At 42.0% G+C, this 14743-nt stretch overlaps 2 protein-coding genes across 2 annotated transcripts in view; both read left to right on the forward strand.

The window, feature by feature from the left end:
- LOC122402287 overlaps window positions 1–14743 on the forward strand; it is a 684713-nt gene that overhangs the window by 75778 nt on the left and 594192 nt on the right. The window lies entirely within an intron of this gene.
- LOC122402279 (cadherin-87A) overlaps window positions 1–14743 on the forward strand; it is a 64161-nt gene that overhangs the window by 23761 nt on the left and 25657 nt on the right. Inside the window, exons 3-4 of the mRNA XM_043404928.1 lie at window positions 1970–2005; window positions 11851–11906. Of these exons, the coding sequence (XP_043260863.1) occupies window positions 1970–2005; window positions 11851–11906 (92 nt within the window). The remainder of the gene's footprint in view (window positions 1–1969; window positions 2006–11850; window positions 11907–14743) is intronic.

A 14743-nucleotide genomic window follows, 5' to 3' on the forward strand; every position in this document is an offset into this window, starting at 1 on the left:
GAGCTGGTAATAATAAACTCGTAAATTGTTACTCTCGTACATAAGTAAACTATGAAGCTTGAGCAGTATCGTTTGTCATACACAAGGTTCCCCCTAATGAAACTGCCGTTTCCGAGGCCCTTTGTTTCCACTTTTATTACGGTAAAAATAATCGAAATCGACTTTTTAATAATCATTCGAGTGTACCTCGTTCCAGGATGTCTTTGGGTGCATCGAACGGTACGCTACTGCGTGACCGGAACTCGATTACGCATTCTTCTAAATACGGAATGAGAAGCCGTTATGTTTTCTTGTCATACCGACGTCTATGCCACTCGATACTCATCAGTATACAGGCAACTCGGACTCAAAACCATTTTTTTATCCAACACGACCATCGTCAGGCACATTTCACTCGAAATAAAATAACAAATCCGTTTCTACTTTTCCAAAATTTTACTTTATGAAATAAAAGTTTCGGCTTTCGTAACCGGAGGATCCTATTTTTGTGGGATCCTTTGAGTCTTGCAACTATGTGGAAAACCTTTAAACGACGAAGTAAGTAGTTTCACAGCGGTTTTGCGTCCGCCCGATTCTCATTTAATTGGGGTTATGCAAATTCATTCATTATGCAAAGTCTCAAGTTTTCTTACGTTCCTCGCTCGTTCCTCGTTAAATCTCCAACACAGTTTTGATCGTCACTGAGAAAATATCTTAAGAAAGTATCGATTACGTAACGTTCTGCGTCCGCCTCCTAATTTTCCTCGCCTGGGAATAAAAATACCTTGTTTAAACTGACAAATATGAACTTTCAGTATGTTACAATTTTATGCGATTAAAAATGGCTGTAGGATCGAATAAACCCTACCGAAAGCAAAATGGAGGCACGCTTAGCCTCGACGAGTATCGTTGTAGACTCATTAATTAAGACAATCCGACGAATAGGAGTCTGGATACGCGACAGGAAAATAATTAATGCGAGTAATGAACGCTCGAGCAGCAGGAACAGTGAGCGAATTCATTAGGAACAAAAGAATTTACGCTCGAAGAATTCTGTACAGATATCGATGATAACTGAAATACGTATCAGACGGTACAATGCGGTGCAAACCATTGTTGTCGAGAATATCTCGTCTCTCCGATTGTCTTAAGAATCTTATGCGTCGCCATTGTTGATGCAAAAATCTTTCCAAAAGTATCGAAATAATAAGTTTGTTCTTTATTGCTTGTTGTAGCTCGACCAGTTCCTCGCACTGTGTTAATTTCGTTTTAGCAAAATCTCTTATCGGGGAAAGAAAGGAAATTTCAAATTAATCTTCAATTTGAAAACGTGAAATTTAATATTGTAGAGACGGGGAATAATAACGAGGTTGCTGCTAATAAAAAGCAGTCTGACAACGCTGGGCACAAAGAAAATGACGCCATTGCACTTGAGCCAGAGTGTACAAAGCGAAGGAACAGTGATGGCACAGAATGGAAGTACTGTCGAAGAAAATTGTGACCCTTGGAACCGAAGAAAAAGGTGGAAAAGTAGTGTAGAATTAAGGAATGGAGGGGAAATTTATGATAGTCCTCGTCCAATAGTCGTTCGGAGCAATTCGTGCAAGATTGGAGCTCCCAGTCTGTTCCCTAAAGGTGCAAACGCATCCATAATCCACGCCTTTTGTCATCGGAATCGTCTCTGATATACAGGACGTTTCAAAATAACGGGACAAACCGACACAGACAGATTCTCCGTATAAAAAGAGATCAAAAAGCCCTTTATCATTTTGCAATTCGAGGCTTGGTTACCAAGGTACGAGCAGTTAAAGTTTTTGCGTAGGCGTGCAGGCACTTTTAGTGCATTAACTGCTCGTATCTTTATAAATAAACCTCGAATGGCAAAATTGTAAAGGACTTTTCCATTCGATTTTTCGCGAATATTATAACTATTAAAAATCGAAATTTTACAGCATGTTCCTAATCTCTAATTATTGTCTTCTCTTTCCAGAACGAAGCGCGAGGGAGTTACCCTGTACAACATGAGGTAACGTAACAATTCTAATTCAATACTTTTGACAAACAAGTAGTTCGTTTACTTTAAACCGAGGACTGATCGATTCCGTTTTCCATAACGATTTATAAGCAATTTCGTGTGATCAAAACCACTCACACTTTCCGATTTTTCCGTAATCAGGATTGCCCTGCGAATTTAATTAATCGCTTTCCCTTTGACATTTAATCTGTCGTTACGGGCACGCGAAATTTTCCCAAACGAACAGCCCGTCATAAAATTTCGTAATTGAATTTCCAGAGCATTCGTTAATGCTCTGACAGTTTATTCGCGATGACTGCTTGCATAGAATAACAGACAACGCCAGAAGTAAAAGATAACAGAAACAGAAAAATAAATTATAGCGTATTTACTAAGTTAGTGGGTAGAATTATATTAAGAATAATCTTCTAAAGCAATTTATTCTTTTTTACCCTCGCTGGTGTTCCAATTAACCAGATATCAACGAGCATATATTTTTTTGGGAATCTTCGATAAAATTCTTTCCTATTTTTTTACAAAATTCCTGGACAGTTTGATTTAAAGCTTTTGCTGCGCAAATAGTTTATCCCACTCGCATGCACACATAGTTCACGTACCAAACGTAAAATTCAATGCTTTGAAACGCGACCCATTTTCAAACGCAAGAAAGGGTTTGTTCGATAAAACTCTGTTTTGTTTAACTCGTCAGTGGAATATCGATCGTTTGCGTTAGCTGGAATTGTTATGGCGCCCCTTAAAGATGACTCAATTTAAAATATATAAAGTAGTGCTTTCAATTTTTGTTTGTTTCGCGATCTAATTCGTGGGATGTTAAATTATTGTAGCAGAAATGTTTAAATAACGTTTCTGACGATTCGTAGACACGTTAAATGGTGGGAGTTTTCGATCGAGCTTGAATATTGAGGGGCCATCCCTCTTTTCCTCGAGTTCGCGATAAAGGGAATGCAATTTTCATCCATATTCTCAGAAGAGGAATGTCTTATAATGAAAAATTCCCATTCGCAGTTATCATTCGCGTTGAACGTCGTTATATGAGGAAGCTGCCGCTTTCACCAGCGCTTTTCGTAATGTAGCTGCGTTATACAACTAGAATATTTCCATCGAAAAATAATGAGTAGAGTCGCGTTTGACAATGGCGTATCGCGTTAAAAATTCCGTTGGATTCCTTGATAATGAAGTCTAGTAACGATCCACCGATGATTTCAACCGTAACTCGTTAAATATTCCTACGTTTCCGATACTTGGGCAATAATAATTTCAGTTTTTACGAATAAATTAAATTAATTTTAGAAAATAAATGGAAAAGTATTTTACTACAGAGGCTTCGTTATCGAGATACGAGCTGTTTAAATTTTGGCGCGCGTGACGCTGACTGGGATAAAAATGGCGGGCCCCAGGCATTGCACCAAACAATTTTAGCGACTTGTGTCTCGAAAACGGAACCTCCAATCGTGAACTGGTAAAGGACAGTTAGATTTCTTTTTGTTCGAGAAACAAAATAACAAAAGGTAACAACACTTTTTCAAGTGTTTTTTTTTCGGTTTACAAGGAAGAAATTGAGCGTTTAATATTCGCGTTGATGAATCGATACGGTGGAAATTTACACAAGTCGTTAATTCCCGCGAAATAATATAGAAACGATCGCCGGGGAGCGCGTCCGCAAAAAGCAACGTTCATTGTTTGGCATCGCGATTTTAATATCCTCTCGAGTGCTAATGAAAAGCGTACCGTTCGATTTAACGAATACGTTACGAAATCGTTGTATCGTATTGAGCAAATAAAAGGTAAACGCCGGGCAGGTAGAGGTAGATATTTATCGCTTTATTTTTCTGCGAAACTTGGAAATATTTGCGGATCGCTGACGCGTATCTCATCGGCTGTTTTTCTCATTCGTTTATACGATTCTCGCAGTATCACGTGCAAACACGGCCACGAAAATGTTTTGTCCGCGTGTTGACTTCCAATGATATCTTTCGCCCTCATTCTTCGTTCATTCGTTCCGTTTCCCTCGTATTCCTGACACTTATTCCGCGTTGTTGAACAAATCATTTTACTCGGCTGCGCCCACTCTTGCCTCCCGTGTACCGTTAAATTCTCATTTCTTACAATTTCATTGAACTTTTAAATTGCTACTTGGCTACTCCCCACTCTCTAAAACTTCTTTATTTAAATTGTTGTGCCGCTTGTTCCGCCTCGCGTCGAAATATACCGACACTGCACTAACGGCATTAGGAGATCCGATTAATTTACGCGAAATGTCACCAAAGGACGTCACGCTTTGATCAGCGTGCATTTAAATAATTATAGAACGAAAACTTTGTTGCTAGCGATATCCCAGCGTCGGTGGAATTCATTAGATTGGCACAACCAGTATGTTGGTACTTTTAAATAAAATGTTTCGGATAGTTTCTTGCGATAGATTAAATAGATCCAACGTTTGGGCCAAAAGCTAATAACTATCGGCTCGAGGAGTGTCATCGTCGTTGTTCTCGCCTTGGTCGCCTCTTGTAATGCATCGTAAAGGGTTCAGGAGTGCAAGTACGGTCGAAGGTTGTTGCACGGAAAAGTTTTGCAATAACGCACAATGAGTCTCGGGTAGTTTGGCGCATTGTTAAAGCGGCTAACCCTGTCGCAACTTTCCTTCCACGCTAACAAAAGAGTTAGAGAAAGGGAGCGTGGAGGGCTGGTTAGGGCGAATGGAGTGGCCGAGGGATACAAGCGAGAAGAAAAACGAGAAAAAACGCGGAGAGGAAGATGGCTATTCCGTGTAGGATTCAATATTTCACACGCGTACCACGACCAGCCAATAAAGTCGTGCTCGATGTAAAAGCAACGGTTGCTTCGTTTCTAATACAATGAACCATCGGCGACGGGGATAATTAATATTCGTTTTGCAGCGAAGCAATTGGAATTTTATGAGAAACAGTGAACACCTCTTCTTTGTTCGATTTTGTATTAATCGTTGAGTAGATTATTGGAACAAATTTAAATTAATATTGATTATTTGAAAATTTCAGTTTAAAAGCCATTTTCAAATTGTTTGTTAATAAATAGGGATTGAATGAAACTTTGGTGAACGAATGTAATTATTGAAGTTTTAACGTATAAATTGAGTGTTTGGGGGGCAACAATGGCGAATGTTTGCTGGACCAGGATGATTTGAGGCGTTGGGGAGCTCCGGTGCGCGATACCAGATCGATATCGTTGTTTCTCAAGACCTCGACATGTGATCCCCGTTATGGTCGTCGTCACCGTGGCTGTCGTTCTTCGGTTCGTCGACGATGTTGTTGTCGAGAGAGATAAAGAACGTAACCTCGCGGCAATAGCGTCGATCGACGACACCGGGGGGGATCCTTGAGGGAAATGGGATGTTCTATGAATGGAATCTCGAGATCACGTGACCGGAAATTAAAAGAAAAAAAATAGTTGGCGACGAAACAGTTCCTAGAATTTCTAAAGAAACTAGATTCGCGATTTGGACGTGAATATTAATAGGGAGCATCGAGTTTCTAACTGTGAATGAATTTTTTTATTTTTTTTCGTAATTCAGAGTTCTGTTATGGTGGACTTTTTCCCCGAATTTTAAGGGGGTGATTCTCGTGCAACTCGAGTGGAGAATGGGCCGAAAACATAAGGCCCACTCTGTCTGGTGGAGGCAATCAGGTTCCACTGCCTAATGCTCGCAGAACCGGTGATATTCGACGCTTTGTCCGATCCTCTTCGATCGCGACGTTGGAATTCGCCCCCCTGTCCCGCCACCTCCCCCGCCACTCGTCGATTTTGCACGCACGAATTTAATCTGCAGAGAATTTCCGGCATGTGCACGCGTACCTGTATTCCACGGACGAATGCCTATATCAGATATCGCGAATGCACATTTGAAACGACGAGCACAGTGGACCCGATTACGGCGTTTGATCGCCGACGTACCCTTTGAAGCTATTCGATCAAAATACAATTATCCGTCTCTCGTTAGCGACGATACGTCCTCGCGTCCAGATTCGTCGCGACTAAAGCCTCCGATCTGATTAAAGCCTACAGCGATTTATCGAAAAAAGTCCAGCGAACTCCCAGGATCGGGTCTAAACAACTCCCAAGTTCGCGATCTACGATTTTATCTAAAAGAACACTTTTATTTAGGATTAGAAAGATCAGTTAGTTCACGGTATTGTTCGTAATAATCGTGAAACCGAAGGAATAATAAAGGTATTTAGGCTCTCTATTGGGAGAAGAAGAGTTTTTCGAAAGGAGGAGGAGACTGTTCTAAACAGCAACCGTGGAGCATGCGAGGCGCTCAATTAAGCTGGCCGAAATGAAACTTCGCTAATTAACAGGCGACGGTGGTTGGCCAGCCACTCGTATCATTCTTCGCGGCCACGAAATTCGAACCTAAACCAGACGCGAACTAAACCACAGAATAATTAACACTATTTCGACAAAATGTGTCAAAAGTCGTCTTTTAACATTCATGGATAGGAAAAAAGGTCGTGATGGAATTGTATCGTTAATTTAGACAGCATAGCTTTCATTTATACCGGGTAATCGTAAAGTAGATTAGCTGTTATCAGTAGCGTCTCCTTTCCTTTTCTTCGCCAGTTTCTGCGCGGAAAAGGATCGGTAAATTTGGTCGCGTGGCAGGAAAACTGAGTCGAAATAGTCTCGAAGGAGTTGCCTTTGCTTTGTCGCGATTCAACAAAGTCCCAGGATCGTGTACGTACGAGATTTTGTGAACATCGAGTTCGATTGTTACCCGTTAGAAGCGACACGGCTGGGATAGAATTACGATCGACACTGCGTGGAAATAAATCATATTGTATTTTTGAGCAAGCGCATCCTTCCGGCTTTGGAACGGCCATTTTCTGGAAAATGCGACGCTGTAAAAACGGATGGCCCGCGTTCAAATTTTATTGCGTGACACGTGTACCGTATATCGCGTGCACGCTTGATGGGTCACCCTCTCTTTCCTTTTTTTTTTAGTTCTAAAGCACAGATTCGACATGATTTATAAACACATTTCGTACGCCAGATGTTATGGCAGAGAGGAATATGTTTTATCGGGACTGGGACGTCCAACCATTTGTCGTTTATCGTATCATTTTGTCCGCGGGGATATTCCGATCTAGAAATCAATTTTTAACGTATTCTTTAAAAGAATAAGATGTGAGCTGGTCAAGTTATTTCGTCCATCCTGTATAACACAGAGATTCTCGGGGCAGCATAATAAACTCGGCTCCCTGCTAGGAAGGAGTTAAGTCCACTTTTAATACTACTTTAATGACTTTCTGAAGCGTGTGGTAAAAAGACACGACTGCCGGGGAATCTTAAAAGCGAACTGGTGCTCTTAATGGAAACTCAAGACAATTATGCTAGTAATACCCGGTGTGCTCGTCTGTTTCCTCTTATTACGCGCGACATCTGTCGCGAGCTTGAAACAAACCGATTATGGTAATTACATCGAGCCACAGTCGGCACTTTATTGCGCCGGATCAGATTTTTGATTAACTAATTATCAAGTTTGTAATTTCCGACGGAGCGTCTCTTCGTTTCCGATATAATTTTTCACACGTTTCCAGCCCCCGCTGACGAACTGTTAATTAGTCGGCGAAGGTTTAGCGTCGAAAGCTGCTATCTATCACTGTTCACAGTCGCGCGAGCGCAAACAATGCTCGAAGCCACCGTGAAAGGAGCGATTTTTACGGTGCACCGAATTGGTGGGTCTGTCGATTGTGATTTACGATGGTTCCGTACAGGAAATAGTCACTTCGTCAGGTTCGTCGTTCGATGGCCTCTTCGTCAGGACGATGCATCCTGGTGGGGAGTTCGGTTGGCCGACTCTATTCGATTATCCTGATAAAGTCGTTGATAAAGTCGATCCTTCCTTCAACCGGGGCCACGAATCGCTCTTTGCTCGGACGCTGATTAATGCAACCCAGCCACGGTTCAACGAGAACCGAATTATCGTCGGGACTAACAGAGTAGTTGGATTACCAACGCGAAAATATACTAATCCGATTATTAACTGTCGCTGGCTCGCGTATTTGCATCGTTCTTCCCCTCCGTTCGCCATTTACTTTTTACCCATTTATTCTCCACGACAAATAAGTTTATTTATAACTACTCTCGAGTCGAAAATCAGGAAATCCTGCCCAAACTGCCAGGCAATTTTTAAAGATAGATTAAAGGTAGCCAGTCTCTAAATTTTTTGGCGGGAAAAAAAATTTTATTCGACATTGCTCTAGTCCTTAGTAATTCGGATAATCGGAATTTCGCAGTAATAATAAAAGAAAATGACGCCCATTCGGTAAAAAGGCAGTCGAGCTACTTCTTTTCTCCTCGTCGGCCCTCGAGCCTACGATTTTAATGCTGAAAAGCACCTTTCGGCTCGCGCAGCCCACGGAAATTACAGCGTGTACCTAACCTCGCGTCTGCAAACAAGGCAGAGCACATAATCGAGACTAAATTATGCCAGGCTCTTTTCCGGTGTCGTTCAGACTCTGAAAAGAATCAACATTCAGAGTGGCAGCTGAAGCAACTCGTTCCGCTTCGGTTTATACTCGTCCGCGAAACTCCGCGACGTGAATCGCGACGACTATGCACCGCGATTATACCTAACGTTTCTGCCTGTGTGCGTATACAGGGTGTTCCTGAAACTTGGGCGGTCTGGAAAGCCACCCACACCGATGTTCCTTAAGCAACACTAGCTTTTCGTACCTATCTCCCGGAAACAGGAAGTTACCGCATGATAGAACCAACCTGAAAGGAGAAGTTATTCGCGCGCGCAACTTACTTTATATACTGGGTGTTGCCTCAAACTGGAACACTTCCACGTGTGTTATTAAACTTATAGAAACAATATTCTTACGATAATTGTCATTATTTTTGCAGATGGTTGGGATAGATTTTAAAGTCAGATTACTTTTCTTTAACGAAGCTGTGTCTTCTGATTTATTTGTGACGTTTCGTCGACTGGGAATCACTTTCGTTAGGGTGAAAACAGTAAATGACCAAGCGTTAATTAGTCGACGCTGAACTTAATGGTTACATTAGCACCGGCACACAAGAGAGCATATTTAGTAATCGATGTCACTTGGACTTCGATGTAATGGCGGTGTTCCATCGCGATATGACTAAACTAACTTCCCTGCTAGGTAGACATGTTTAATAAGGCCCGAGCTAATTGCATCAACTATTAACGTTGCAGTTACCCGGACAACGGGAATTGCATTTGTGTCACGTCAGTCGAACTTCTGCCCACACCTAAATCATTCATCAGACAAGCGGGAACAGCGCCGAACCGTATCAATTATCTATTCCAAGCGATTGACAATGTTTAACTATCGGGATTCGTTTGATGTTGCTCGCGAAACGTTATTGATTCGATATAATATAAGAGACGATTCGTTTTATCGATCTCGAACGAGTTATTTTTAAAGTGAACGTAATTATGTATTTTGTAAATAGACCGCGGATATTTATGCGTTTATGGGATATTTAAATTTTTAAAAAACCTTTGATTAATTTAATTAATGAAAATATGAGTTCGTATATGAGATCCACTTGTGAAATATAAAATTAAAATTGAAAACTTTTGAGAGAACCGGTGTATGCAGGGACGATGGAGTAACGTGGCTAAGTCTGTGCATGTAAACCGAGACGAAGGTATGAAAAACACGCACGCACGCCGGTGATAGAAATCTTGCGTCGTCAATTAGGGGTCGACTAAACGTTTAAATGCAAACGTGTGCTCCGATTGAAGAGGGCGCATAAATTGTCACGTGTTAATTACATCGCCCGCGATTGCATTAGTGTTGCTGCACACGAGAGGCGAGAGACTTGCACGTTTGCATGCTGGCAATGAGAGGCGTATAGTAATTGCGCGTTCTGGCCGTAGAGTACCTCGATCGTGGAACGAATGTCTCAATATAGCTCGAGTAATTGCTCAACGCTATTTCCACCCCGGCTTTATGCATACCTATTTCGACCTTAAAGGTGTCTCTCGACGCCTTCGCGTTCGAAAATAATTCTTGACGCGAATTATTTTTAAAACGATTAAATTTCGAACAGAATTTCGGAAGTTAAAGTTTCAAAACCGCGTGAAAACGAATGAAATTGTAAACAACAGGAGGGCCTATAACACGGCACCTGTTAATTACACCGTCGTGTTTAAGCAGAATTAATTCCGAGACAGCGCTCCGAGAGGGTGTCTGGCGACACTGAGCACGTTTCACCATAAGTAACTACCGTGCTATACGGACACCTCGGCGTTGATTGCATAAATTATTAACTGTTACTGTTGCTAGGCTAACGCAAGATTGCTCAGACCTCGACTACGCATGGTGCTCTCGAGACGAACTCTGAAACTTTAGAGTTGTTGAAATCACGAGGAACCCTTTAATATCGTAAAATTAAACACTGTACAAAAGTCTATTTTCCAAGTTAGAGAAAAGATGTTTCGGGCGATAAAGTTATGCGTGAGAGCCCGTTTGAAATACGAAACGAATCGAGGGTATGGAGGTACGAGGGAACGTTAATCCGTATCATGAAATTATTGGCGCAAGGCAGGAAATGAGGCACGGTATCTACTAGCATGATAATGAGAGACAGTCCACCCTAGTGCAGTTTATCGCGACGCTGTAAACGTTAAATCTATTCTGGATTCTCCTTTGTATGGCGGCGTAAATGTAGCAACCGTATAGAGTGGCAACTAATGAACGCGCGTCTATTTATCGGCTCTACCCTGATAAATTTGAACGGTGGGGTGTTTCGATAGCTGTTATGTGCCCATTACGTTCGCACGCGACTTAATGACAAACGTCGTTTGTCGCCTCCGATGGCACCCTGCACGCCTACCATTGTTTTCCTTCCGACAATAACATGGTCGTTTTACGGGTATTAATTAATTACTGCTAAACAAGAAACTCGATCATCGGGGCAATAAAGCATCGTCGAATTTCGATTCCAAATAAACAATCGTCGAATTTATGCTCTATGCACTTTCCAATTTATTGAGGCTATTCCCAGAGACCGTTCGACGCAAAGTATTGTTTATAATTATGGATCGATAATACCGAAACTTCGCGTACGTATTATTTGGTCGTGTTTCCAGATAACGCGGTTAAATTTGTCTACTATTATCTTGCATGTAGCCCGCGGTATAATATTTTAAACGCTCCTGCGCACGATTTACGTTCTTTTTTTCTCTCGTGGAAATTTATTTCGAATCGTGCGATCGTCTGTAATCTACTTAGCAATTTCATTAGGTACGAGATACAAGCATACACGTTCGATATATCGGGGAGACGTACTGCGGTGCATGCTATACAAGCACTGATGCCATTGGAATTCACTGACCTCAACATGCATTTTGACAGTGAACGCCGTTCAATGCGGTTATGCTGCGTGCCGTGGTTTCCATTTCGCAATGCCCAGTATTATCGTATGCCGGAATCAAAGCGACCGCAGGCCATCCATCATGGCGATAAAGGCCTGGAAAGTATTAGAAAAAGATAGCCCCGCAGATTACTATGCTCTGCTCCTTTATCGAAGGTTAAAAATTTAAAGAATTGATCATCCTTCGGATCAATTAAATTTTAACACAGGGCATCCGTAGGTATTTGTTTCTATGGTGTTCGAGCTCCGAAATATCTGAAATATTTATTTTCCATAATTTAGTCTCGCAGAGTCGCCAATAGAAACCGCAAACAGCGTTTCAAAGCAACCAGTTAATTAAACTTGGAATCGGATCATAATTCGTAGTCCCTCTCTCTCTCTCTCTGTGTTCTATTCGTACCCTGTCATTGGCAAAACTCAATCAATAATGTTCGTTCTGCTTTCAGATTTCTCAAGAAGCTTACCGCGCTGCTGGTAATTTGTCTTTCGGCCACATGCACCGGTGAGTGTCTTTCAACAATTATATCTTTGCCTCAATAAATCTACAACGATGTAACGTTTACGTTTACGTAATTATTTTTTAGGTTTAATATTAAAAATAACATGTGTTCGGGTTAATTCTAATATCAGAGGTTAAAACAAGTTTGTAGGGACGAAACTGAAAGGAAGGGGGAGGCGTTTCCCTTTCCCTTGCAGGGGAAACAAGAAAGCTTCCATAGAATCGTGTTCCCACTCTTCCTGTTGGTTGTTTCTTTTTTCCACCGTTCCGAGAAAGTCGCCGTATCTCGAGGAAACCGTTGAAACGGTTTTCCAACGGAAAGAGAAATATTTTTTTCTTGTTTGGCCTTGCTTTTCCTTCCCCCCTTTATCCGCGTTTCCCTGCTATATCCGGCCACACCGTCATCCCCGTCTTCTTAATTCCGTTACTTTAGTCATCAGCGTTGGTGTTTGCCTTTCGCGCGAATCTCTTTTCCACTCTTTCTCCGGAGCATTATGTGTTTCTCTGGCATTGGCTCTTTCAGTCGACCCTCCCCCGCACTCTATCTAAGAACCGCCCCCCCCGCGACCGTTCCTGAATCCGTTCGTAATCCAAAATCAACCTACCATACCGAGTTTAATTACGACGGCTTTAATATTTTAAGAAACTCGCGATGCATTCAGGCACGAATGCATTCGCCGGCCATTTTCTCGAGCAACCCAGACGACAACGCCGCGAAACATTGAAATTTTTTAACGGGTTGTTACTTTTTATTCCAATCTTTCCTTTTTCTTGCGTAATTACCCTCTCTTCGACGTTCTTAACCGTCTCTGTTTTAAAGACGTACCGTATGTAAAATTTGTTCTCGTTTTACGGATTGCATGAGTTTGTATTATCCAACGAATCCGTTTTATTCAAAGCATCGCAGAATCGACCACGAAATTATTCGAGTCGCTCGTACATTGAACCGATCGTTGCGTGCTCGTCAAATTTCCATCGGTCATCCGGTTTGCATACTGTCATTTCGCTCCTGAATGTGGCTTCTGCCCAGGAGATTCATTCAGGATCCTGTTAAATACGGCTTCGTCGAGGTAGAGCAACGAGTTTCCGATAATGCCGGATGCAGTCAGCCGTATTACTGGATAATGCGTCGCTCGCTCAATAATACGCGGCATTCGCGTCTGTTCGATCACATTTGATCGCTTGAAACGTCCCCCCCCCCCCCTCCCCATCCATTCCCAATCTTTCTTTTCTTCTACTCCCTTTCATCGGCTTCGTCGCCGTTGGTTCGCGTCTCCGTCACCGTATCCATTTCCGCTTTCTCCCGTTCTCCTGCCCATTATTTCTTCTCCCGTTTCCTGCGTTTCTCTCATTAGATACCCGTAACTCTTTTGTTCGATATACAAGATCGACTCGTTAGTAATTGCCGTTAGAATCAACGCATGGTAGTTCAAATCGCCAAAAACGCGATCTACAGTCTTCTTTTTTCCGTTAAAATTCCACTCTTTATCTTAGAAAAGTCTATTAAAAATAGTAAAACTTTAGACGCGTGTAGTTCCGAAACTACTCAAGCTTTATTCAAAATTCCACCACTGTTAGCAGCGGTGAACCTTCCCCTTTAAAGTGGTTTTTGGTTTTTGTCGATCCGACTTTCCGTTTTCGAGATATCGTAATTTATGTAAAGGGGTAATTTTTTAAAAGCTCCTCTTATGGCGCTTCCCGTGTTACGGCGGACCACTGACGCGTATTAAAAATACTAAAACTTTAGACGCGTGTAGTTCCAAAACTACTAGTGTTTTATTCAAAATCGAGCAATCGTTGGCAGCGGTGAACCTTCCTCTTTGAAATGGCTTTTGGTTTTTGTCGATCGGACTTTCCGTTTTCGAGATATCGTAATTTATGTAAAGTGGTATTTTTCTTAATTCGACTATCGCTGTCTTTGTCTAGCGCGTCGGACCTCTTTGTCGCACGTGCGTGGTGCTGACCTACCCCACGAACGTGACTGTCGTGACCTAGTTTCGAGCGTAGTATTTCCAAGAATTTACTACGCACTGTTTACTATCTACGCGCGCGGGATGAATGAACTCGCGCGAGCGCACCGCGAAATGTAAACAAACGCTTCGAACCCTTATATCTCCGGAACTAGCCACCGCATCGACTTGAAATTAAAATCGCTATATCTCCGGAACTAATTACGCTATCCACTCACACGAACTCTCATTTTAAAGGGCATTTCATCCCCCATCCAAAGACCATAACTACTTTTATAATTTATGCTGTCTTCTATATTTATTTTGGCATTTACTTTGACGCTACATACCTAAAGAAGTTTCAGCCATTCCAATTGATTATAAATTATTTATTTAATTGAAAATGAATTTAAATCAGTATACAGGACTTTTAAAATATTCTATATGTATAATGCAAGCATTAGGAGTACGTTGCTTCGTAAAAGAGAAAATTATTCGACCGGTCGTGGCAGGAATACACGAAGCGTCGGGTAGGTTTAACGTTAAAAAAGTGCCAAAGATTTCGCGTCCAGATCAGGGGTGTCCCGTTAAGTGTAACGAGCGAACTTCCCCACTGCTTGTCACACAGTATGGTGCAGCAGAGCCTAAGCCACGCCTCGTTAGCGTCGTGGAGTCAACCAGCGAAGAAGTGTTCAAAATATGTATGCGCGTGGAAACCGTGGGGAACCCAGCTTTGTACGGCGCAAATTTCGCTACGGACAAAACTGGCTGGACGCAAATTAACATGTCCAACGCACGTAATCAAAGAACATACCACTAGTTGTTGCCGCCGCGCTTCTACCACCCGCATCCGCGGAAAATAAATTACTTGCGTCCGCGGCTTGACATCAA

The sequence above is a fragment of the Colletes gigas genome, unplaced genomic scaffold (assembly GCF_013123115.1).
Source record: "Colletes gigas isolate AHSC1104 unplaced genomic scaffold, ASM1312311v1 Colletes_gigas_Sc00034, whole genome shotgun sequence".
Classification (NCBI taxonomy): Eukaryota; Metazoa; Arthropoda; class Insecta; order Hymenoptera; family Colletidae; genus Colletes; species Colletes gigas.